This window comes from Clarias gariepinus, chromosome 6 (genome assembly GCF_024256425.1).
Source record: "Clarias gariepinus isolate MV-2021 ecotype Netherlands chromosome 6, CGAR_prim_01v2, whole genome shotgun sequence".
NCBI classification, from domain to species: Eukaryota; Metazoa; Chordata; class Actinopteri; order Siluriformes; family Clariidae; genus Clarias; species Clarias gariepinus.
The window spans coordinates 9,832,377-9,858,074 of NC_071105.1; the positions used below are offsets into that span (position 1 = coordinate 9,832,377).

At 38.1% G+C, this 25,698-nt stretch overlaps 1 protein-coding gene across 1 annotated transcript in view; it reads right to left on the reverse strand.

Annotated features, from left to right (window-relative positions):
• ghrhrb (growth hormone releasing hormone receptor b) overlaps positions 1–25,698 on the reverse strand; it is a 59,814-nt gene that overhangs the window by 4,589 nt on the left and 29,527 nt on the right. Inside the window, exons 3-8 of the mRNA XM_053498897.1 lie at positions 21,481–21,588; positions 11,992–12,086; positions 3,283–3,380; positions 3,008–3,140; positions 2,635–2,788; positions 568–628 (exon numbers count right to left, since the gene is read on the reverse strand). Of these exons, the coding sequence (XP_053354872.1) occupies positions 568–628; positions 2,635–2,788; positions 3,008–3,140; positions 3,283–3,380; positions 11,992–12,086; positions 21,481–21,588 (649 nt within the window). The remainder of the gene's footprint in view (positions 1–567; positions 629–2,634; positions 2,789–3,007; positions 3,141–3,282; positions 3,381–11,991; positions 12,087–21,480; positions 21,589–25,698) is intronic.

Below are 25,698 nucleotides of genomic sequence, written 5' to 3' on the forward strand. Positions count from 1 at the left end.
GTTTGGAAATAGTTTTACAACCCTTTCCAAATTGATGTGCAGAAGTAATTGCTTCTCTTAAACCATTACTTATGTCTTTCCCTCTTGACAACACACATGTATTTCAGATCAGTAAACTGCCACAACCTTTGCCTTTATAGAGGTCTGCACACCTGCTGATGATCAATTAATCAAGGGCTAATGATTAGCAGCACTTGGCTGCAACTTACTGTTTTAAATCCTGTCGAAGCAGTAAGGGAGTAATAATTAATTGCACTGTTAAAAGAAAAAGTTATATTTTGTTGTTCATCTGAGGTTGTATTTGCCTAAACTAAGGTACTATGATCAGATAATTTTTATTACTTTCTTTTTAAATTCATAGAATTAAAGGAGGGGTACTAAATTCCTTATATAGACTTATCAGGGGGAGGCAGATTTTTTTCTAAAATCTGAGTTGTGTCTCAGTCACCAATATTGTCTATTGACACATTTTGCTAATGTATGATATAGTGTATGACTTGTGTGTGCTTTCATAATGATCATCAGATTTTGTCCTGTAAAACCTTTTAGACACCAAACTGGACTTACCCTGTGTTATCATAGAAATTCCTAGCCAGGACCCAAATAGTCATGACTATTGTTGGAAGGCCTGAAATATACAACACAAACTGAGCACAAGAACAAAAGAAAAATCTTTCCAAATATTGCTTACTATTTTGTAATATTTATTAAGTGTTATATTAACTGTCTTAACATATTATTAAAAAATGCTGTAAATTTTTACAATTATTTATTGGGGAATTGGGTTGTGAGAAAAATAATGTAGAATTGACTGCAAACAACCAAAAAAAATTTACTGTAAAATTTTCACAGTGTATAAGAAAACACTTTGCTTATTTGCCTTATACAAATGCGCTGAAGGAAAAGAGTCTGACACCATACCAGTGCTGGGATTTGAACACACATCCTTCTGATCGATCATTCAAACCCAAACACCAAACTACACAAATAGCTTGCACTGCCATAAATACTGTTTCCACTGAATTAGCCACTTAAAGATTACTTTAAATCAAAGCCAGACAACCGAACGGGCAAGACCTAGCTCAGTTGTAGTATTTGAGGTTGCCACCTGTGCTGTTTTTTCAAAAGTGTGCTTTTTTTCAGCTATCTCTCTCAGAAAATATATAGCTTTTCCCAGAACGCATACTTTAATACACAGTTTTATTATATGGTTGATTTCACGTACAGCTATATTTAAACATCTATATTGCCTAACTATATAACACAAGCGCAGTGTCGTCTCTAGTTTAGGGGCAGATAGGGCCAGGCCCCACCAGATGTCGCTGTTGAGCAGTGCACAAGATGATTGATAATTCTCTTACTCGCTCTCATTGTCTATACCGCTTTATTCTGTTTACAGGATACAGGAGACTTAGGGCAGGAGGCAGGGGACACCCTGGACGGGATGCCAATCACGCAAACACAAATCATGGGCATTTTGGGAATGCCAATCTGCATGTCTTTGGATCATTGGAGGAAACTGGGGCATCCAATTGAAACCTACCAAGCATGGCATCGAACCCAGACCGTGGAGGTGAAAATTGACACTAAGCCATGGTGTCTCCATCAGTAATTCAGTCATATATATTCTTTACCAAATGTATCTTGCTATAACTGTTGCATCAAAGCCAGGATTACTCCTGTCTACCTTTGGTGCGTATGGGCCACTGCCCATCTACATTTGTTTAAGTAAGCTGAAACCACTATTTACTGAGGGGGGGCAATTAGGATGGCTCCATGCTGATACCAGCCACTAAAATGTAACACTAATTGATTTGACATTGTCGTTGGTCTTTTTAACCAACAGCTATGTAGCTGTTATGTTAGCCACCACTAGGCAGGATAATTTATTAAAAGCTAGAATTAACATTTTGCCATTAGAACAATTTAAAAAGATTAAAGATTAAATATTTGGGGCCAAATTAGCTAGAGCTAAACAGAACATCATTCGCTTAGAAAAGACAAAAAACATGCCAATTTGTTCTATCAAGCAATGAACGTCACTATTGAGTCTATTTGGTTTTATGGTAAGGACCTCTGTTGAGACTGTAAGTTAAGGACCATTATGTTTTGGGTTTCTTTTCTCTGTAATGGTATCAGTGATCATTCACTGCTTGATGATGAAGTTTAGATTTGTAATTTGATGCTGTATAACAGGGTGGTTTGGTGAGCTCAACTGCTATAAGTGCTAATGTCACTCATACCTCTGTCTTCATCTCCACTTATTCTTGCCCCATGTTAAATTAATGTCTGCTTGTAATTTAACTGATAGGATGCATTTATATTTGGACTCACTGAGCAATAACTTTACGTTATTACGTTTATGTTAATGTATATTGTGACCACCAGTTTTTTTTGTTTTTATTGCTTTTATTTTTTATAAAACAAAGTTGGCTACCTTAGTTGTGCCATCCATTAAGCAAATGGATTATGTTATTTTATGCTACGTTTTATGCTATTTTATCAAAGAGTTACTCATTTGGCTTCCTTAAATAGCTTTCATGCTCTTTAGAGAAAATAAAATAAAAATGGCAGCTATTCAGCATAATTTTTATATTATTTAATTTTTTTAAAATTATTGTTATATTTGCTTACCCCAGCCAATAAGGATGTACCACCACAAATACTTTTTTTGTGAGACAAACGTGAGAGCCAGCAGGGTCTGTAAGTACATGCCCTCCACCAGAAGCCAGAAGTAGTTAGCCAAGATGCTAAACTGGAAAAAGGCCACTGCTGCCTTACATGATGGCTAGAGAATGAAAAGAGGTATATAAAAAAGAAAGATATGAACAGAGACTACAGTATGAAACACTGATTGCTGTAGGACTACTGGAAAGCTTTTTTTGTAAACAGAACAGTTTGGGGTAAGTAATAGTTAGCAGTGAGCTAAAAGATTAAACCGAGTATTGTAAGCACATGGAGTGGTCAGTGGTGAGAGTTTTGTTATGTTCAGAGTTGGGAGCCTTACTGTAGACATGAAACAGTGGTCCTGGGTTTCATCGGTAAAGAGGACACCATCTTTAATAAAGACTGCGCTAGCTCTCAGGATGAAGGAGGAAAAAAGGTTGATGTGGATGTAATTCCTTGTACAATGGAATTTCCTGTTTTCAAACACAAAATGGCTCAGTTTCACAGTTTATTACAACTACAGTATGATAACATCGTATTCTCAAAGGATAAGTACACAGCAAAATCCTCAGTGTTGAATTAATACAATACAGTGTTTTGTATGAATAACAATACCTGAATGCTGTAAATACAAAGATGGCTGATATGAGGGAAATGAGAGAGGTAGCGTAGCCTACGGTGTATGCCTGTCTGAACGTCGAAAAATATGAGGTCTGAAAAAGAGAAATGAGAGTGATAAAGCAGCATTTCTTTCACGTCAAAAAAAATTGTTATTGCATCAAAGGTAAATCTTACTCTTCTTTGCACACATTTTTGCTTAATAAATGAAATAAAAATGGTATTTTTTTTACCATTCCAAGCTACTAAAAGGAAAACCCCTAACAAGTGCAAATTAAATCTACTGTACCTTCTTCGTATGAGAGTCTTAAATGTGTTCCCGCCTACAGTAAGTGGTCTGTTTGCATTAGGACCACGTTCACTGTGAGTCCTGATCTTCCTGTTATTTTGTGTGTCTGTGCATTCATGCATAAAGAATTGTGTGTGTGTGTCCATGTGTGTGTTTGAATTTGTGTGGTTGAAGCTTATTATATGAGTGCTCTAATGCAAGGCAGTGTTTCTAAGCTTTCATTAGCATTTGATTGCATTTTCTGGCCTACTAATAGAGAGCCTGGATAAGGAAAATAAAAGAAACGGAAAAGGAAAAAGACTGTTGGGGCAACAGCTCAGCTGGCACAACTTTATCTTTATGATTAATCTTGTTCCGTCAGTTTGTTTCCATTTCGCTCTTGGTGTCCGGCATTTAAATGACATACAACAACTTTGTAGTCAGGACACACTCACAGTTACACAAAATGTCTTTGTACAGTAGGTCTAGTCATCCATTTCATGAAAGACTTGGTTGAAAGGGGAATGTTCGAAGATGCCATACACCACTGGCCCATGACAAATGTGTATGTTGGACCACCAAGTCTTCAATTTGGGGAATTTATAGGCTTTCTGTATAACTGTGTGTCCTGTCCCCACATGATTAATTTTCCTCTTAACTCTGTGAGACAAAGGTCCTATTAGGTGGACATGCTGCTGCTCCATGCTACCCCAAGAGTCTGCAATTTCTTTATCTTTGTCCCATGTGAAAGCTTTGAAGGTTACAAAATGGTTTTAGGACTGGGCTGTTTGTCTTCAGTGGCATTCTTTGAGCCAGGTGTATATAAGAAAAGTCAAATCTTCCTAGGATTGTTGTAAGCAAACATCAAAAAGGGTAAGCTGCAAAAAAGGATCTAGCCAGTGACATTACTCTTTCAGTGATCTGGTTGGGTCGGGATGTTTTAATATAGGAGCATCGTGAAGGTGTACTAATCTACTTTTACTGACTGTGCAATCCTGTGACGTACTGTAAAGTGATACATATAATTAAATGTCTCAGTGTTGTTATGCCCTATCACCACTTGTGAAATGTCCCTAGTCCTATCAGAACTTATAAAGATGAATAAAAACTTCATGTCAAACCAATAATCTGGGATAAATGTTAAAGCTTGAGCATACAGTACCTGCAAGGACAATACGAATCAGTGTAGAAATCAGTGTCAACAAATTGAACTGTTTCAGCTTCCAACCTTCCAAACATATTGTATATACAAATGGTCTGCTCAGGATGTCTGGTCCTGATATTAGATATAAGTTTTTTTGTTTTTTAATTACTAATTTTGGATGATGTATAATGGGTGCTCTGCGTCGACAGTGTGTGCAGAAACATGTTAGTAACAAGTTAATAATCCATTATGTTCAGGTTCATTACACCCACAATATTTCACAGCTAATGATTTGTTACAAACGCTTCAACAAACTGAACTGAAAATATGAGCTGAAATGCTGCTTAAAGTCTAGGAAGTGTTTCACTCTGTGTAACTGCCTGACATAAATGATAGACTTGCTCAATCTACATTCTGACAGCACCAGTGTCATTTTCATATGACCATTAGTTTTGATATTACACTTGATTGTAAGCCTAAAAGTCCACCAAAAGACAAACATTGGAACAGTTTTACAGCAAAATGAGATAACTCCAAATTGCATCAATTTATGCAAAAACTATAGCAATTTGATTTTTCATCATCTTAAAGGGGTCATACAGGCCTACATGCACTTTTCTAAGCTGTTTGGACTTAACTGTGTGTTAGGAGAGTCTTTTCATTTATTACAATAACATGTCCCTTCTGAAATCAGGCCAATCGCAAATGCCTTGCAATGTGACGCCACACCAAAAGAGGCTGCTCCTACTATAGTTGATTGACTATATGAAATATACCCCCAGGGGTGCCCGAGAGGGGGGGAGGATGAGCACCCCACATGGACGGACCTTCTGGTGCAGAACATGAGCAAAGGATTAACGACGATGAGAGTATCTTGTATGTGTGGCAAAAGCTGCAAGAACCTGAAAGGCCTGAAGATCCATCAGACGAAGATGGGCTGTACGAGGAAGGAGCAAGCTGAACAACGCACAGAGGCAGTGCATAGCAAGGCCCCTGGTGAGACGGAGGAGGAGCAGGACCCGGAGTCAACCCACAGTGTTCAGAACTTCCAAGCTCAGCGTGCTTCACCCAGCAATCCATCTGAACATCGCAGGGTCTTGTGGCCAGCGGCACACAAGGAGTTTGAGTGGCGCCAGTTCGATGAAGATGTAGATGGCGCCTTGGAAGCATCATCAAAAGGGAGTGTGGACCAGCAGCTCCAAACGATGTGCACCTTCATCATCTACATCGGTGCTGAGCGGTTTGGTATCAAACAGCCAAAGGCCAAGACTACAGCCAGACCCAACAGGCGAGAGAATAAGATCATTGTACTCAGGAGAGACTTAAAGTCCCTGAAACAACGTTTTAAGAAGGCGAGCGAGGAAGAAAAGCCCGCCCTGACTGAGCTCCGGGACATCCTCAGGAAAAAGCTCATCTCCCTACGTCGTGCTGAGTGGCACAGGAGGAAGGGTAGAGAGAGGGCCCGCAAGCGCACTGCCTTCATAGCTAACCCTTTCGGGTTTACGGAGAAGCTGCTTGGGCAGAAGCAGAGTGGGACCCTCATGTGCCTAGAAGACGACATCAATCGCCATCTCTCTGAAACATACAGCGACCGGCAGAGGGAGGAAGACCTGGGCCCCTGCAGAGAACTAATTTCACCACCACTACCATCCAGCCAATTCAACATCAAAGAGCCAACGCTGGCAGAGGTCAAGAACATGGTCAGGGCTGCACGGACCAGTGCAGCACCAGGGCCGAGTGGCGTGCCATACAAAGTATACAAGCACTGCCCAAGACTTCTGAAGAGGCTGTGGAGAATCATCAGGGTAGTATGGCGAAGAGGCAGGGTAGCCAAGCAGTGGAGGTATGCCGAAGGTGTGTGGATACCGAAGGAGGAAAACGCAAGTGACATCTCGCAGTTCCGTACCATCTCACTGCTTAGCGTAGAGGGCAAGATCTTCTTTAAGATCCTTGCCAATCGCATGACCGATTTCCTCCTGAGGAATTCCTACATTGACACTAGCGTGCAGAAGGGAGGGGTTCCAGGCTTCCCAGGCTGCATTGAACACACTGGAGTGGTCACCCAGCTGATTCGAGAGGCCAGAGAGAACCGAGGAGATTTGTCAGTCATATGGTTGGATCTGGCAAATGCCTACGGATCAATTCCTCACAAGCTGGTGACCAAAGCCTTGACGATGCACCATGTTCCGCAGAAGATCACAGATCTCATACAGGACTATTACAGTAGGTTTAGTATGAGATTTACATCTGGATCTATAACATCAGCATGGCACCGCCTAGAAAAAGGCATCATTACTGGTTGTACCATATCAGTGACGCTGTTTGCTCTAGCGATGACCATGCTTGTCAAGGCGGCAGAAGTGGAATGCAGAGGGCCTCTCTCCAGATCTGGCACTCGACAACCGCCAATTAGAGCCTTTATGGATGACTTAACAGTCACAGCAACATTAGTGCCAGGGTGCCGCTGGCTTCTTAAAGGTCTGGAAAGGTTAACATCTTGGGCGAGAATGTCATTCAAGCCAGCTAAATGCCGGTCCCTTGTGTTGAGGAAGGGGAGAGTTGAGGACAAATTCCGCTTCCACATGAACGGGCTCCAGATACCATCATTAACGGAGAAGCCGGTGAAGAGCTTGGGGAAGCTCTTCGATGCGACTTTAAGAGACACAGCAGCAATCCAGGCTATGCACGCAGAGCTGAAAACCTGGCTTGCAGCAGTGGACAGGGCAGGCCTCCCCGGGAAATTTAAAGCCTGGATATATCAGCATGGCATTCTGCCAAGGCTTTTGTGGCCACTGTTGATGTACCAGGTCCCAATAACAACGGTGGAGACCCTGGAGAGAAACATCAGCCAGTTCCTGCGTAGGTGGCTGGGCCTGCCAAAGAGCCTGAGCTGCATTGCCCTGTATGGGCACACCAACAAGCTCCAGCTCCCGTTCTCAGGCCTTACAGAGGAATTCAAAGTAACAAGAGCTAGGGAGGTGTTACTGTACAGAGACTCATCCGACACCGGAGTCTCCTCTGCAGGCATAGAGGTCAGGACTGGAAGGAAGTGGAGGGCGCAGGAGGCAGTCCAGCTGGCAGAGGCAAGGTTGCGGCATGGTGTGCTAGTAGGGTCTGTGGCGGTTGGGCGAGCAGGACTCGGCTGTCATAAAATGCCGCGCTATGACAGAGCGCTGGGGAGGGTCAGACGGCAAATGATTCAGGGCGAGGTCCGAGCAGAGGTGGAAGAGGAGCGGCGTAGTAAAATGGTGGCTATGCGTCAGCAGGGAGCTTGGACCAATTGGGAGCATGCACTGACTAGGAAAATCACCTGGTCAGAAATTTGGAGGTCAGAGCCAGCAAGACTCAAGTTTCTGATCCAGTCAGTGTATGACGTCCTACCGAGCCCAGCTAATCTGCATTGCTGGGGGCTAGTGGAAGCACCATCTTGTCCTCTGTGCCCGGCAAGAGGGTCGCTGGAGCACATCTTGAGCTGCTGCCCAAAAGCACTGGGAGAGGGGAGGTACCGATGGCGCCACGACCAGGTGCTGAAGGCAGTAGCTGATATCATCGGTGCTGGAATCCAGCAAAGTAAGCACCAGCCCCTAGTAAGGCCAAATATTGTTTTCGTCAGGGCCGGGGAGAAGACTCAGTCACAGCCAAAGGTCTCAGCTGGTCTGCTATCCACAGCAGGGGACTGGCAGCTGAAGGTAGATCTGGGGAGGCAACTGAAGTTTCCAGACCACATTACCAGCACAACACTCAGGCCAGACATGGTTTTAACATCAGAAAGTACAAAGCAAGTGGTGCTAATGGAACTCACAGTCTCCTTGGAAGATCGGATTGAGGAAGCTTTTGAGCGGAAAAAGGCGAAGTATCTGGAACTGGTGGAGGACTGCAGGCGGAAAGGGTGGAGGGCCCGCTGTGAGCCAATTGAGGTTGGCTGCAGAGGATTCCCAGGACAGAGCCTGCACCGATCACTCAGGCTGCTTGGAATCAGAGGTGCTCAAGAAAGAAAAGCCACCAGAAACATCTGTGAGGCAGCGGAGAAAGCCTCTAGGTGGCTGTGGATAAAAAGGGGCGACGTATGGCTTAGTCCGCTGCTTGGACACAAGTCGGGGTCTGATCATCCCCGGCTGGGTCGCTCAGGTGAGGGTGTCTGATGATCTAAGACCCGAAACACCCTGTGACCCTGGGTTCATCACTGAGGATGTGTCCAAGCTGCACCACTAAGGTGTTTCTTATAACTATTGACACTGGTGTTTTAGCAAAGACCCGCCCCGAGTGAGAAGAAGCTGTCGGCCATTGTTTTTCGCCGCTGGAGCAAAATGCCGCCTAAGCAAAATGCCGCCTAAGCGAGTGTGTTGTACAGTTGTTGGGTGTAAGAGCGAACACAGCAGTCGTCATTCACTACCGACATCTGAGCCGCTGAGGACGCAGTGGCTGAATTTAGTTTTTGAAGCTAACGTCCCCGCCGATCTACCTAAATGCGTTCATGTTTGCGCTAATCATTTTTCACCAGACTGCTTTATAAACGCGGGTCAATATAAAGCAGGTTTTGCTAGGAAGCTGCTCCTGAAAAATGGATCTGTACTAACTTCGTGTTCCTGCTTCATCTTCACCAGGCTTGGTGAGTGTAATTCCTTTTTCTATGACTCTTTGCAGATCGCCTTTTCTAATAATCACGATGAATGCGGAGTGTAAGTTAACTTACACTCTCATAGAACATGGTTATGGCTTCTTCTCCATGTACATCCGTCTCTATTTAATTCCTAATCACCCGTTTATAATAAACAATGCATTAAGGTGATTGTCTAGTTGCAAATTGTGTACGTAGTCGGAACACTATATTATGCTTACCTTTGTTACGTTAGATGGTTTATAACGATGTCTGTCGAAGATTAAGAAGTCATGTAAACACATCAGTAAACACATCGCGTCCGTATCTCTCTCAGTAAGTTTCTCTGCTTTTGTTGTTGTTGCTCGCGGCAGCGTAACAGCCCGTGCTGTTCATGCCCATGCAGTGATGAGAAAGACAAATCGAGTCGATGCATGTCCATTCTTTTAATTTCTGCGTTGTCAGGCGATATTACAAACTTCCGCGTAGGTTCCATGCTTAAATCAAACCAAAAACTACTTAATAAAACAGGCTCAGGCTCTATATTACAGCGTTTTTCAGTTTGGACTGCATTACCCACAAAGCACTGTCCCACAGAACTGGGGGGGGGGGCGGGCTCAGCAGAGATCATAAGCATTTAAAGGAACATGCACTGAAATAGGTTGCTGAGAAGAGAGCTAGTTTTTACCAGTTAAAAGTAGTGTTTTTTTTTTTACACAACCATTTAGAATTTTTAATTAAATATATTACAAACTTTTCTTTAGGACCCTAAAGATCATATTAACATTTAATGAAAAATGTGTCTGGATGACCCCTTTAAACCTCGTCTACCAGCTTCAGTTTGCCTTCAGGACATAATAACAGCTCTCTATCATAGTACAGGTATGCACCGTTAAACATTGTGCATCAACCAACCATACGTACCTCAGTGGTCCCTTAATGTCATAAAATAATGGAATAAGTGGACCAGACAACTCAAACACAACAGTTTCTTACCCTGCTTTCCACACAGGGGGTGAAACAGAAGTTCGCACTACAAACTCACTTTACCACTGTGGTTACACTAGAGTATCCCACAAAATTAGTTACGTGTTTGTTCTTGGATTCACACAACATTTAAATCTCAAAGTGATTGACTTTTTTTAAAGAACATATCACAGATGTTATGCCATGCATACAGTACTGGTTAATCCTGCTGGAGAGTCTGCAGTGGCAGTAACAGAGTGTAAATGTCATTTTTTCTTGGCTTGAACATTTTTCAAAAATCCACTGAACACATTTTTGTCGGTCACTGCATATTTTGTAAACCCGGTAGTTCTGCTACACTTGATCATGGGACAGAAAAAAGCGCTGCAGGTGGCTTCTCATGACAGATCAACTTTTGCTTAAAAATGTGACTTACTTGGTGCGGATTGGAGAGCCGCACCATGAAATCTTTTAATGTTTGTAAGACCCCCAACACAGGGCTTCAGAGGGGCTGAATGAAACAGGAGTTTGTGAAAGTGCTTATGACACCCACGGGAAGACCTTTCTGTTTAGACATTGCATGGGATGATTAATTAGAAACTTAACAGGTAATAAAAGAAAACAGAAACACAAAATAACAAGAGCTCCGACGTCACAAGAACGGATGGGGCTCTGGAAACTAAAACAAAATTATATCCTCTCAGGGCCTACGCCCTTACTGAGCATTTATTGGAGAGAGAGAGTGTTGCTTAATATGTGCTTTGCACTATAACTAAGAGCGCATGCTGAACTGTTTGTGTCGCTCTCTCTTTCTCTCTCTCACTTGCCTGCGGTTTAGGGAGACAGATCTGAGGCTTTGCCTCTCTCCATCTCTTAAGCGCACTCATCTGTCTATCTTATTTCTTTACTTTTTCCTTCTTCCTTTCTTTGTCTTTGGCCCTAATATCTTACCAGTGCTTCCTAAATGATCACAGAACTCAGGGGGAATAAGGCTACCAGAAACGAGATTTGCTCGGAATGACGTCTGAGCTGTAGTATGACTGGGGCCATCCTCTGCGTCACGTACCGTGACTTAATTGGCTGGCCGGCCAGAGAGAACAACGGGATAGAGGAAGGGAGGAAGCTACCTGGAATGCCCAGTGCCGCAGCTAGCCTCCTGTCAATAAAATTTCCCGTAGCCCCCGAATCGATGAGCACCTCCGTTCCGGTTCTCCGGATCCCAGTCCCAAGTGCGTAGCAGGTAGGAAGAGCCCTGCGTAACAGGGTCTTGAGTTTTGGGTTGAACCTTGTCATTGTTTATCTCTCAAAAATGCCACTTCACTGAGCTGGACATATGGTTATGGTTCATAAAGGAATAAATTTATTTGATTATTGTACAGGTGTAGCAGCTCTTTGTGGCTGTGGGTGTGGTTGAGCTGTAGACTTACTGTAAGAGCAAAGTAACAATTGTGTGCTTTTTAATAAGAGACTACTTATGTTCATGCTTTTCTCAGTTGATGAAGAAGAAACAAGAAAGTAGAAACAAGGAATTATAGTTAAAGATCAACCAAATGATCAAAAAACTTTGTGATGTTAGCAGTACTCCCTCTCCACTTTTTGATTGCTACTGCCAGTGTGTTTCCTTACATAATATATATATCCCTTTTAAGCGCAATACCCTTTCCTATGTTACTTCTGATGGGCATTATTCACCATGATCATAAAAAAATTGATGAGGATTTTTTTCTTTACCTCTGTTCCTTCTACTGTGGGTAATATACAAGCATTCTCATATGTTGGGTAAAGGTCACTCCAGCCGTTTACTGTGCAGTTCCGTGATATGTAACCTGAAACAGAAAATAAAAAACAGAATGCATAATTTGCATATAGAAAAAAAAAAATATAACAAAACCACAATAATTCAAAATCATAATGTAATTGGAATATTATTTGAATGATTTGGCTTGCTCGGTCCTTCTTTTGTTTCAAGACACACAATGCACAATGCACAATAATAATTTGAAAATTGAATACCTGCAGAAAGGATAGTTGGAATAAAATAACCCTGAATATCATAAAATGTGGTTCAGTGTGAATGTGCAAAGGGACAGAATTAGAGCAAAGAAGAAAGAGAGTGAGTGATACTATTGCAATGTTTTATTCGACTGTGACAGAACCAACACATACAAAGAAAGGCAAATGGTCAAAAGAAAAGAAAAAGAAGAAGAGCATGATGGAGCAGCAGAAAGGAAAGTCACTGAGATCTTGCTTTTTGCTCAGATGATGCATGTTTTGACAGCACTGAACGTGTTACAATAAGTTAAAGATTCACATCCAAAGAATGAAACCGCTAACATAACATTCCGATTTCATTATTGTACTGTTTTTGTATCCTGTAATACTGGATTAGTTTAAAAATATTTAATGATAATGTGTCGCAAAAGGCACATTTTGTCCCAGAAAAAAATATGGTGGAATATCATGCAGTTGATGCTGGACTGGGCTAGTGTAAAATGCATTAGGGCTACCAAGATTTTGTATTATAGTAAATCAGTATCTCACAAGCAGGAACGTGGAGAAGGTACAGTATAAGAGCTGTGTCAGTATAACAGCATGATTGTGAGTGAAATATTACTTTTATATAACAGTTTTATAAATAAGAAATTTATATCCAGTAAATGACACTTTGCACACAGTATGGACAAATAAAATAATAATGATATCTACAGTATATGAGGCCACACTCACTCACACCGCCCATCAAATAGCTGGCCTACAATAAATCCAATATTCCTAATTCAGTAAAACTGCCTTCCCTTCTTCCTACCATCTTTATCTGACAAGTTTTCATATTTAAAGCATTCATTCACCATGATTCTGTCTCGACTGCCTTACGCAACACCACAAACTCTTTTTGCAACATCACAAAATCATTTCATTTCATTGCATTTATTTTGGGCTGACATTTTGTTTTGATTACAGAAGAGTCAAATCACAATTCTCTCTAGCACATTACCTGGTCATTCGACACAAATACATTAGTCAGCCGACCTCATAATAATAATATTGCTGAGCCTAGACCTGAGCAATTGAAACAACCCTAAATCATTGCTTCAAAGTCAAATCTTTACGCTACTGTACCCAGCAAATTGCAGTCTTTGTTTCTGATTACTAACAAGTGTTTTTTTTTATGGCATCATAGCTGTTTGGTTTATGTAAGTTCTTATTACATGACATGCCCTGACTTTCATTATTAAACATAAGTGTAATTTCTACTATACATTTTTTATGATGCAATTTTGTTAATAACTGGCAAATCAAAGTATACAGAATGTGGACTTGCCTTTTACACATCACATACATTTTGTATTCTGCTTGATGTACTGTACTACTATAAACCAGGTGCAAAATTTTAAAAAGTGTGCCAAAAAGGTAATGCTGATAACTTTTGAACTGCCAGCGCAAATATACTGTATGTTTATTAATGACAAATTACGACCATTTTACTATCTTAGTTAAAGAGTACTAAATCTTTTAAATAAGATAAAATGAAATGGAATTCAGCCATAAACTTTTATATGAAGTGGCCACTTACTCTGAACATCAGTGTCTTTTTATTAAAACCATTTTGTGATCAAATGACCTAACTGTCTATATTAAATCTCCTCCAACTGTCTGGTTCTAAAATGAAAAATTTCCTCTTTAGAACTGAGCATTTGAAAGCACTTGACAAATGATTGTAAAGTTTAGCTGTCCGATGCAGATAACATGTGTACATGGTTGCCAGCAGGTTACTGTTAAGTTAACAGTGTTTTTTTTATGTTTACTGTTTTTGCAAATACAGAATAAAGGTCTTATTTTTTACATTTACAGTAAAATGCTATTATAAGCATTACCAGTTAATTAATGTTTATTTGACTTCTTCCAAAGGATATTTGCAGCATGTTACTGTAAACCCTAATACAAATATACATGTTTTTGTATAGTGAGCTGAATACAAGCTGAATTGACTGCTACAATAATGATAAAAATGGTGAAATTAAATGATATCATTATTTTTTCTTCATGTAGTGGCCTGAAAAGTAAAAATATTACCAGAAATTGGACACCTGAAAACATTTTGTGACTAACACGCTACATCTATTGCACATGAAATGATAAACACCTGACTAACAGCAAACACAAATAACCAAAAACTACGCCCAAATTAGTGGCAGGTACAAGCCAAGTCAATAAGTATAAGAATTACCATGTATAATAAAATTCCAAATTTCAGTATTCAACTAACACACTAAAAGCATGTATGTGTGGTGGAGTAAATGATGGGGTTCACTCATATGAAATACAGGTAGTGACTGATTTTTTTCCCAAGGAACTTCCCCGACTGCTTCGACAGGACTCGTCCTCCCTGGCTGTCCTTTTCAGGATTTGTCCCCCCCAAAAAATACCTAACAACAAATGTGTACAGTCACATTAGTGTTTAAGAAACTAGTCACATATAATAAATATAATAAATATGAGAAGGTATATTCTTGTATGAACAGCATTGTGTAGGTGTAGCTAGTATGGTGTTTTTTAGGTGTTACAAATTGTCACATGCAAACCCATACTCTATATAAACATTGTTCAGAAAATGTAGTACTACCACTGTTTTCTTAATAGAGATTGTAAATATTAATGCAAATGATTTACACACCACTGTTTGTTCCTCTTTAATGTGCACTTTGTGATGGGAATAAAATTGAGTCAACTTTACACTTCAGATTTGGCACTACATAGGTCACAAGTGATCTAGGCACCACTACAAACTGTGTGACGATGTGATTTCAAAGCTGCTATTTTATTTTTATTTCCTGTTGCAGAATTAAGTAAGGATTTTGCTGTTAATCCTCATGTGCTAAACAAAGGCTACTGGAATACTACATTTGATGTCCACATACTAAACATCATGCTAACAAGTCATACTAGACAGTCCTTGGGCATGGAAAAATCTCAACTCCATCACAATAAAATGTCCATTTGCCTTCTGTACTGGGCAAATTACAATACAAACCACCCACACCAACCTATTGAACACAAATTCTTCTTACATAGTACAATTATACGTATTTAGAACCACAAATATTCTATCACCAAACTTTTTAACGATATGGATAGATGCAAAATATAGTCAACATAATTACTGTAAAAAAGCCAGACCACTTGTAAAAAAAACCTACACTCAAAGTATAGGTACACTATACTGTATATACAGTATTTAACAGGCCAAACCTGTTAATGACAGAATTCAGGTGTTTCAATCAGGTCCCTTATCCCCAGTGGATGGCAATCTTAATTCTTCTGTGTACCAAGACATCTTGGACAATGCTATGCTTCCAAATTTGAGGCAACAGTTTGGGGAAGGTCCTTTTCTATTCTAACATGACAGCCTTGCAAGAAGAGTGGAAGCTATTGTCGCTGAAAAAGTGGATAGTATTTGCATTTGTATTTGTGTACAATGTCATTGCAGATTTGGCCAAATATGTTTATCTCTATAGTGTATGTACAAAATAGAACAAGCTTATTCAAATTTTGAAAGCACAATGGCAGCGAAAATATTTCTTTGTCTACTGTATGTTGCAGGTTTAGGAATTGATGAAAAGATACAGTAGCAAGCTAGTATTAGAAAACTACAAAGATGTAATTCCATTGCAACAGTGTTTAAAGCCTTACTTTTGCAAAACAGCTTATAGCATATCATAAAAACATGTTTCGAAGTTTGATAAAACTCACCCTTTTATCAGGAAACATCTCAATCGAAATGACTGTTGACATAGTTGGCACGTAGTTTATAACTTAAAGGGGAGTATAAAAATAGTTACATTTTCATTATCCACAATTATTACAATTATTTGCATGGCTATTTATAATTGCAAATGTTGTCTATAATGAGCAAAGCAAAACGGGAGTCACCTTTTATCTCACAGGATGGAGACGGATGAAAATACACATTATCCACAAAAAAGTCCTGTTTTCTTTCTTTGTGAAATATTTACAGTAAAATGTTGTTAAATTTTTTGTATGTGACTTTACTGGGAATAAAAAAAAAACCAGTAACGCACTGCTTTGAACATAAAAGAATGTTGCTGTTTACAGCAATTTCTAAAGTGGGGATTATTCTATATGTTTTGTAAACTAGATTCCAGACGAAATTATATTTTGCACTGAATGTTTTTGCATCTTTTCACCTGTTTCAGTCATGATCACGTGTCTTCTTACTGTATGCCTTATTTAGGCACCACTTTTTCTTACTTCAAAGTCTGTAGTTTTTGCCATGAGATTACTGTTTTGTTTAACAAACTCACTTACTCACACATCATCTACACCGCTTTATCCTGTATACAGAATCGTGGCGGACCTGGAGCCTATCCCAAAAGACTTATTCCATCAAAGGGCACACACAGACACACACACACACACACACACACACACACGCACACACACACACACACACACACACACACACACACACACACACACAGAGAAAACCCACCAAGCACGGAAAGAACATGTAAACTCCATGTACACAGACCCTGAGTTGGGAACCAAACCCGGAACCTGGAGGTGCAAGGCAACAGTGCTAACCCCTAAGCCACCATGTGGCCCTGTATTGTTTAAAAATAAAATCATAATTTGCACTTGCATCTACCTTCGCCTGCCACACCTGCACACAGCTGCATAATACAACCCGTGCTCAAAGTTTAGTAAAAAAAGGGGAAATAGTCAATAGTTATAACTATTATTTAGCTATCTTTTTATTAGATGAGTCAAGAAGACTGAGTATTGTTGGAAAGTGAATCTTTCTGTCCTAAAGTAAACACAGAACTCAATGATCTCAAGACTAGAACCACCTGCATTAGATGTGCAACAAAATGTAAATTTGCTGAATTAACATCACAAATACAGTCTATTCATGGATTAAACAATGACTGCAAAAATCACCCACACAGCAGCTTACATCTGTTCATATATTTTTTCCTTATGGACTTATTTTTTTATATCTACTGATTATCATAGTTGCAGCACAGTGGTGTACTGGATAGCAGTATGACCTTGCACCTCCAGGGTCCGTGTTCGATTCCCCTCTCTGTGTTCATGAAGTTTGCATGTTCTCCCTGTGCGTGGTGGGTTTCCTCCGGTTTCCTCCCACAGGCCAAATACATGCAGATTATGCAAATTTTCGTTCCCAAATTGCCTATAGTGTGTAAATGAGTGTGTGTGTTCCTGGTATCCTGTCCAGGGAGTACCTCGCCTCGTGCCTAAGTTTCCTGGGATAGGCTACAGAAACCCTGAATACAGGATAAAGTGGTATAGAAAGTGAGTGACTATTACAGAGCTTTAGGCATAGAGGAAAAAGCGTAAAATTCTTTAAAAAAAAAACTAAGACGTATTGTCAACTGACCATTTTTTATTTTGTTCGATATTAATTAATACTAAAATTTGAATGAATTCAGTATGCAATATTTATTAGATAGACAGTATATTAGATATTGACTATTAGATATACACACTACAGGTATATTTCATTCATCCCCCGTAACTGTCTAATCTTGGTGTGGGTCGCAGTGAATCCGGAGTTTATCCCGGGAACCTCAACATACCTAAATTTTTTCCTGAAGTATCTGGTTAACTAAAAAAAGCTGTAAACTCCGTGTGTACGAATCTGGTCAGTTTGACCTGGAACATGATTGCTTTTTCAAAACGCTGTACATAACAACAGGAAATGGAAACAAAACTGCTAATAAATGTGGTGAACATTATCGAGAAGCAGCTGCGCTCAATCTGATTAGGAAATAAACTGGATGCTGTGGGTGGACAGGACGTTGCAGCAGTAGGATGCCTGACATCTTGATGTGTTATCTAGCCGTCAATAGATAAAGCAGAACACTGACAACCTCCGACCCACACAAACACACTTATAACCTTATGTAAACCTGGTGCAGTCCACAATGCAACCTGTCCAGTACACTGTATTCCAAACATTATTGATAGTTCAAAACATGAAAAATTCATCTGACAGTTTTGAAAAAAACAAGCTTTTGCAAAAGATACAAAACTTATTACAAATTATAAGAGGATGATGTGTGCATTGATTCTTTGAGTCACAATGGTGTTCAAATATTATTGAATGATTTTAAATAGACGTCTTACAAAAAATATATATCAGTCTGTATATGTGTTGTGGCAGTGTGAATTACGTGATGGGAAGTTCGGATCATTTTACCGACTCAGATCTTTGAGTCTCGTTCAGCAAATTGAACAAATCTTTTTTCGAGTCATTTCATTCATTTTGTTTATTTATACCAAATGTATTTAAAACGTTACATGTTACTTCCCTAATATCGACTACTTACACAAATGTAGATCAAACAACAGACAAGATAAAAATATAATGTTATAAAAAAAAAGATTAATTCATTATGTACCTGCGTCTTTAATCTACAATTAGCACACCTCACCTCTGCCAAGGTAAAACAATTATTACACCAGCAAACGCAAAATTTGAGTAAAAATTAACAAACTATAAGTACTTTGTAGTTGTAGGCTTGGATTATTTTATTATATAGAATGTTTAGTGATAGACAAAAACAGAAAAAGGACTTGAGTGATAAAAACATTTATTTTCTTTCCAACTCAAACTTGCCTTGACTCAAAGACTTGAAACAGATGAACTAATTCCTGTACAGAATCTATGATATTCCACATGGGTGACTGAACAAAACATTCCCTGAGAAGACTCGTTCTTTCTGAGTCACATATATATATAATGAATTATATGTTAGTTAAGTGTTAATAAAAATAAAACTAAATTATTGTGTTTTTGTCATGAGTCACAAATTGGAACAGTGCAAGAAGTATAATTTTAGTTCCACACACAACCTTTTTCATTAGAAGGGTTACAGAAGTTACGTTCAATGTACAATTCATCATCAGTACAGTAATTTCTGAATGTGCATTCACTTTGTCTTTGTGTAATGCAGTTCATATCTACTATACCATTCACATCTGTCATTTTCAGTTCTACAACAATGTAAGTCCTGCTAAGTGGGTGGTTTGGTGTTAGCTTGCCAATGGGAGTTTTTGTTCTTGCCTCTTGTTACTAGAATTAGCATAGCATAGCATAGCATGTATCACTCAGGTCTTTCACCCTGAAGCTAACGTAGGGGGAAAGCTGGCTGAATGCATGCGCTTGCCTTGTGTGGTAAGAGGCCCAAGGTGAGGTCCGATGGGAACGAAGAAGTGTTTACTAGCACTGACTCACAATGCTAACAAGCAACGCAACAGCACTAACCTCCTCTGGCTCCGAGTGCTCTGCCTTCTTTCATGACCCCTTTGATTTTTCATTATTTTATTATTTTCTTGGCATGGAACAGTTTTCACTGCAGAGAGGAATATTACAACATTCATCTCATTTATACAGCGTCGTTTTGGTCGGGGGAAATGGAAACGCTTTCTAACCATGGAGTGATTTATTTATTTATTTATTTGTTTATTTAGTTAGTTAGTTACTGTATTTATCGGTGGCATTTGCCCTTTTGACTTGTCTTAAGTTTTTCTGCGATTTTTTTGACAGCTTTCACATTTTAATATTATTGGTTTGTAACATTTGTTTTGCACAAGACTATCTATCTATCTATCTATCTATCTATCTATCTATCTATCTATCTATCTATCTATCTATCTATATTTTGGCTATCACCTTTTTAAATCTGTAAAAATACATTTTATGTTCACTTAATCTTACACTTAAAAATCACTCCAAAATACTGCATTGATGCCATAACTCTCTGATACCAAATATTTCATTTTAGAAGACATTTATGTAGCATTTTGATATATTGTATTAATTTCAGACATTGTTTAAAACTCTAATGTTTAAGGAGCATGCTCTTTCTCTCTGACTCATTAATACATTTAAATGATTTTAAAAAAGAAAGTGCAGAAGTTTCAGTATAGTACTGTATATGGCTTCACTTAAGAGTGTACACTTATGTTTTCAACAAATATATAAATAAATTTTTTGCACAGTTTAACCACGTTGCTTTGTGTATTCAAGCGTATTAAAGAAGTCCTATAATTACTAGCGCTGTTTTCCTTTTTTCCCAGGATGTGTATCTGAATAAACACTGTTTAAATGTTTACAGAACACTCGAGAGCTGTGTCCTGCGCTTGGCACGTTTATAGCCATGCAGCACTTTGTGTATATAGGGCAAGGCAGTAAAAGTTCCCTGGTTTCTTGAGCTAACTGACTGTAAGGACATGGCGCTGCACACAAAGCCAACTGCACAGGATCATTTTATCCGGGGCTATTCTGAAGATGGCAGTGATATTTGACAGCTGTTTAAACTAGCTGTAGTGTTTGACAAATACACTCAAAGCAATGTACAAGAGTCTAGATAAAATAGGCTACAATATACGCAATAAAGAGCAGATAAGTATTGCATCATGCATTGTGTAATCTATATAAGCTAAATAATACTAAGCTGGAAATGCATGGAATAAGTAGGGAATCAAGCACAAAAGTTGTGTGTTCTAGGAAAATGGTCAATCATGGCTTGATTCAAGTTAAGTTACAGTATATACCCTCTTCTTATATACTGTAACACAAACAAATTGTTAATACTAATACTATTTATTAAGGAACTAGCATTAGCACGCGTCATTATCGGGTAAAGAGGTTGCAGAAATAGTTAAAATATTAAAGCTGAAAATAAGCTGATCAGCTTTAATGTAATCAGTGATATTATTATTTCAGGTAGAAGCCCACGCACATGTCTGCCTGTCTGTCAAAATTTAGCTGGACAGACAAACAGACATACAGACAGAATTTTTTCAGAGACTTGTTTTTAAACGTAAAAAAAGACATTAAAAGAGCGAGTTCTGACCAATGCACAGACAAAACCTTTCTTCTATTTACAGTTAATAGATGGCATATCATACAGTATTTTTACTGACTACATCAACAATTACACATTTAAATCTGTTTATGTGGGCCGTCTGCGCTACAAGTCGCTGTGTAACTTGTTACTGTAGAAACAACAACTTATACTAGAATAACGCAATAATATAAGCCATGCAGCTGACTACTGTCAGAGCGGCTGTTATAATGAAATAATCTAAACCTCCTGACCAATCAGATTGGAGAATTCCATTCTTTGTGGTACCGTATAAGCAGAGATAAAGAATCAATTGAGTGATTACCATTGTTGTTGGCAAAGAGCTGGGAAACTTCAGAGCAGGAGACATTAACCACTTCCCCAACTTCAGCTCTGTACCAGCAACGGATCTCGTCCCACTCTGTTCGGCAGCCTAAGAAGCACACACACACACACACACACACATACATAATGTTTTTAAATAATGTTTTAAGAAGCAATTTATTCTTTTTTGCATGCAGTAAAAACTATTGCTCTAAATAAAGTGTATCTAAATAAAAATTAAAAAACACAAATAAAAACACAGATAAATATAAAGTGCAGAAATACTTTTGAGTATAAGAGAACACATGCTCGAACAAGGCACAAAAGATGTGCACTGAAATATAAACGGAATGTGGGTGCTCGAAATACAGATAAAAGAAGCACAGCTCGACTTTCCTTAAAAAATACACCACAGCATGATCGGGTCGTAATGGCATCAGGAACTCGGCCATGGGAAATGTATTACATGTAAAAATACTCATTAAAGGATTTGGACATTAATCTTCCCAACAAGATGCTAATGTTTCAGAAACATATTGACTAGAGCTGTTATAATCACCAGAGGTTTTTTATTTATCGTATTTTTTAAACTAAACCTCTTTTTCTACCGTTGATGCACCTTTAAACACACTGTAGGACGTACATATTGCATGTCAGAAGAGTGAGTCTAAAATTAATTCTTTAAAACCCAAGTGGCACATAATAGGACAATGACAAAAAAAAAGAAAAAGAAAAGAAAAAAAAAGAAAAAAATTAAATATAGTATATTTGTGCTTATTAAAGCCTTGCCAATGTGTGTTAACAAGGAGGCTTTAGACTTCCCTAGGCTTTCGGATATGTCACAATTTTAAAATGTTTAAATTTTTCCCACTGTTGGAATATGGGAATTACATTGCAAAAATGTAGAACTCTCAAAATTAGCATATTATTATTATTATTATTATTATTATTATTATTATTATTTTGGTTATAGAAATGACTGAAAGAGAAAAGGAAGCAACATCATGTGTATCTTGTGCTACAGTATTTTTGCTCAGTCCCTGGGAGTTTTACAAGTATAAACTGAACTTGAAAAGCCTCTCGTATAATAGGTGTTATAAATGGTGAACTAGCGAGCTGTAAAACAATTTCTTGGACTCAAAAAGAAGGTAGGAATAGTAATGAAAACAAAATTCAGAAGAAATTAATTAATGTGTCGTTATAGAAACAATTACTATGACTGGTAGTATTTGATTACAAAATAGCTTTTAATGAAGGGCAGTTGCGTACAGAAGGAAGTACTTGCTATACAGTGTGATTTGTCTGGTTCTATGATTACGATTCCACAAAACCGAAGTATTACAATATGACTCACTCTTTTGACAATCCAAATAAGAGACCTTTTGGCATTTTTCATGTAATTCTTCCTACATATATAGACTTCCTACTGCAAGTCTTTCAAGACATGGCTTAGAATGCTAGTTATACAACAACACCATGACTGTGCATGTGTTCAGTTACCCATCGATATCGCATTAGAATAAGCAAAATCCTGCACCTGTACCTTTAAAATACTAATAGCATATTTCTTATGAGTTTAGGTTAGTTAATTATGTCTAGTTATAGTTAAAAAATAATGAAACAGCCATTTATACTGTATTTTAACATTTCAATTTCACAGACACAGTTTCTTTTCTTTTTACTTTTAACTTTTAAGTCTCACAAATCTCACAAAATATAACATCTCAGCAAGTGGAAATATATTTTATTTTAAATTTATCTAGCATTTTATATTAATAGAATAAATAAACCAATTTTATATTAATAAAATAATAAACCAAATATAAGAATTAAACCTATTTCTAGTATATAATAAATGCTCTTTTTTAACTAAACTATTAAACTCTAAAACTTTAAATAAGTAAAAAACGACTTCTTTCATTGACAATGTCTTTTATCCACAATGATGTTTATTTAATGTATCTGTATTATCCACGGAAAAAGTCTACTTTGTGTTTTCTGGTTTCTCAGTAACATAGTAAGTTCAGATAAACTGGTGCAGAAAAAATCCGCTAAAATGTAAGTTATGACAATCTTATCTCACATTACCATGTACTGTATCACAACAATAAATGTAACACTGAAAAAGTAGTATGTGACATAATAAGTAATGAATTAAAGATCTATAATGGAAATTTGCTCTGGTATAAGGTTAAAACACCGTAGGATGTGTTATTATAGGAAAATATGAACTTTGCGTTGGTACCAGTGATACTGCTTTATGTTGACCCATATACTGTAGCATAACACTTATTGATTATTGCCATATAGCTCTGGTTCCCAACACTGGTCCTGGAAAACCCATGCAATGTACATTTTAGTCCTGCACCATCACATTCACTTTTATTTAGTAAAGGCGGTTAATTAGCTATTTAGTTCATTATCTAATTAGTATTAATCAGGTGTACTGGAAACAGAGAAAACAGTAAGGATCAGAGGTGGGACCACTGCCCTATAACATCACATCATGCTGTGTTTTATTTATTTCTATCATGTTAATAATAATAATACATTTTATTTACAATGCACTTTATATTTGAAACAAATCCTAAATTATTCCAATTAAAAGTGGTCTTAAATATGGTTTTAAGACCAGATTTACAAGCATCAACAATCTGCGGCATCCTTAATTACTCTGGGTCACCACAGTCTTGGTACAGCTGAGCAATTGTTTGGTTAAATTGATAGACAAAGGTCATGCTCTAAAATGTTTAATTTAACTTGTAAATATATTTGCACAGCTCAGATTGGTACACTTTACATTGTATATTCGTATTAAAAGTATATACGACTTACTTTGTTGAACGTAAGAACAAATCCGACTTACGAATGTGCTTCCGGAATAGAACTCAATCATAAGTCGGGGACTCACAGTATAGTGATTGTAACAAGGCAAAGTTGTTGGAACATTATGTAAACCGGGTTTTTTTGTCATATACATCACCCCGTATGCATATGAACCACTAACTTCCAGAAACTGGATAAATTTTTACTTATATGCATTATTCAAACAAAGTCATTATCCCCTAGGTTAAAAAAAAAATCTTACTTTTTCTGTTTAATCCGCCATATTTGCATGTATCAATACATTTTCACGTTCTCCCATAATGTATATTATACTAAATCTACCACAGCACCTGAGCTTAAGAATCCAATAATGCAAAGTGACATGTAATCCCCAGTTCTGTGAGAAATCAATAGAATGTAACAGAGGCATGAAATAAGAGTGTCAACAAGACTGAAGAATGCAGCACGGAATGCTGGGAATTCCTGAACAAAAAGTAAGAGTATGTGTGTGCAAATCTCAATCAGTGCTGTTGCATAACCCACACTCAGTGATCCATGTGAACATGGCTTGGTCCCAATCAGGACTGAGAGACTTTAAAGACCCGACGTCGTCTCACTAGCCTGGCTGCTATCAAAGTGCTAGTGAAAAAAAAAAAGCAGCAGATTTATTTTTCATGGTGAGTCCATTCAGTTCTCTCTTGGCCTCTGCTGTCAGAGATGCAGGGATAAGCACAGGGTTATTATGTATGCTGTTTAATTTCAAATCCAAATTATAGGTCTTACTTTTAAGCTTCCTGCTAAGTTTATTATAAGAATGTGACTTCTGGTTTTTAATTACAGAAATTTGACTCCAAAACTGGATGATTTCTGAATGCAACATGCAAGGCTATAAAAGTGAATGGCATAATTTTTGTAATTCCGAATCTCTTAAAGTAATGCCTTTAAAAATTTAAAAGATTGCATAACACTTGATCATTTGATGCTAAACAGAACTGAGTAGGCCACAAACTTCCCTAATCAGGTGGAAAAGAAACTTAGTAATGGAAGTTTATGAGTATGGAAGGCTTAAATTAGAATGATATTAGTGAGAAGACTAACTTTATAATTATAACGTAGACCTATAATGTGCTTTGCCTAAATACCAACAGTACAAAAAAGGGTTACTGTACATTCCTAATATTCTGCAATTATTGAGAGTTATCAAGCATGTAATGCAATGCATAAGTTGAATAATATATGAGTGTGTGCGCTGCCTGCTATAAAAAAAAAGCAAGTACTAAAGTATTAGCATCATATCAATCATGTCAGTATCACAGCAATTTGACTAAAAGTGCCACTTTATATTAATTAAAGAACAATTATTTAACCAGATTGCTGCTGTTGGGCCCTTGAG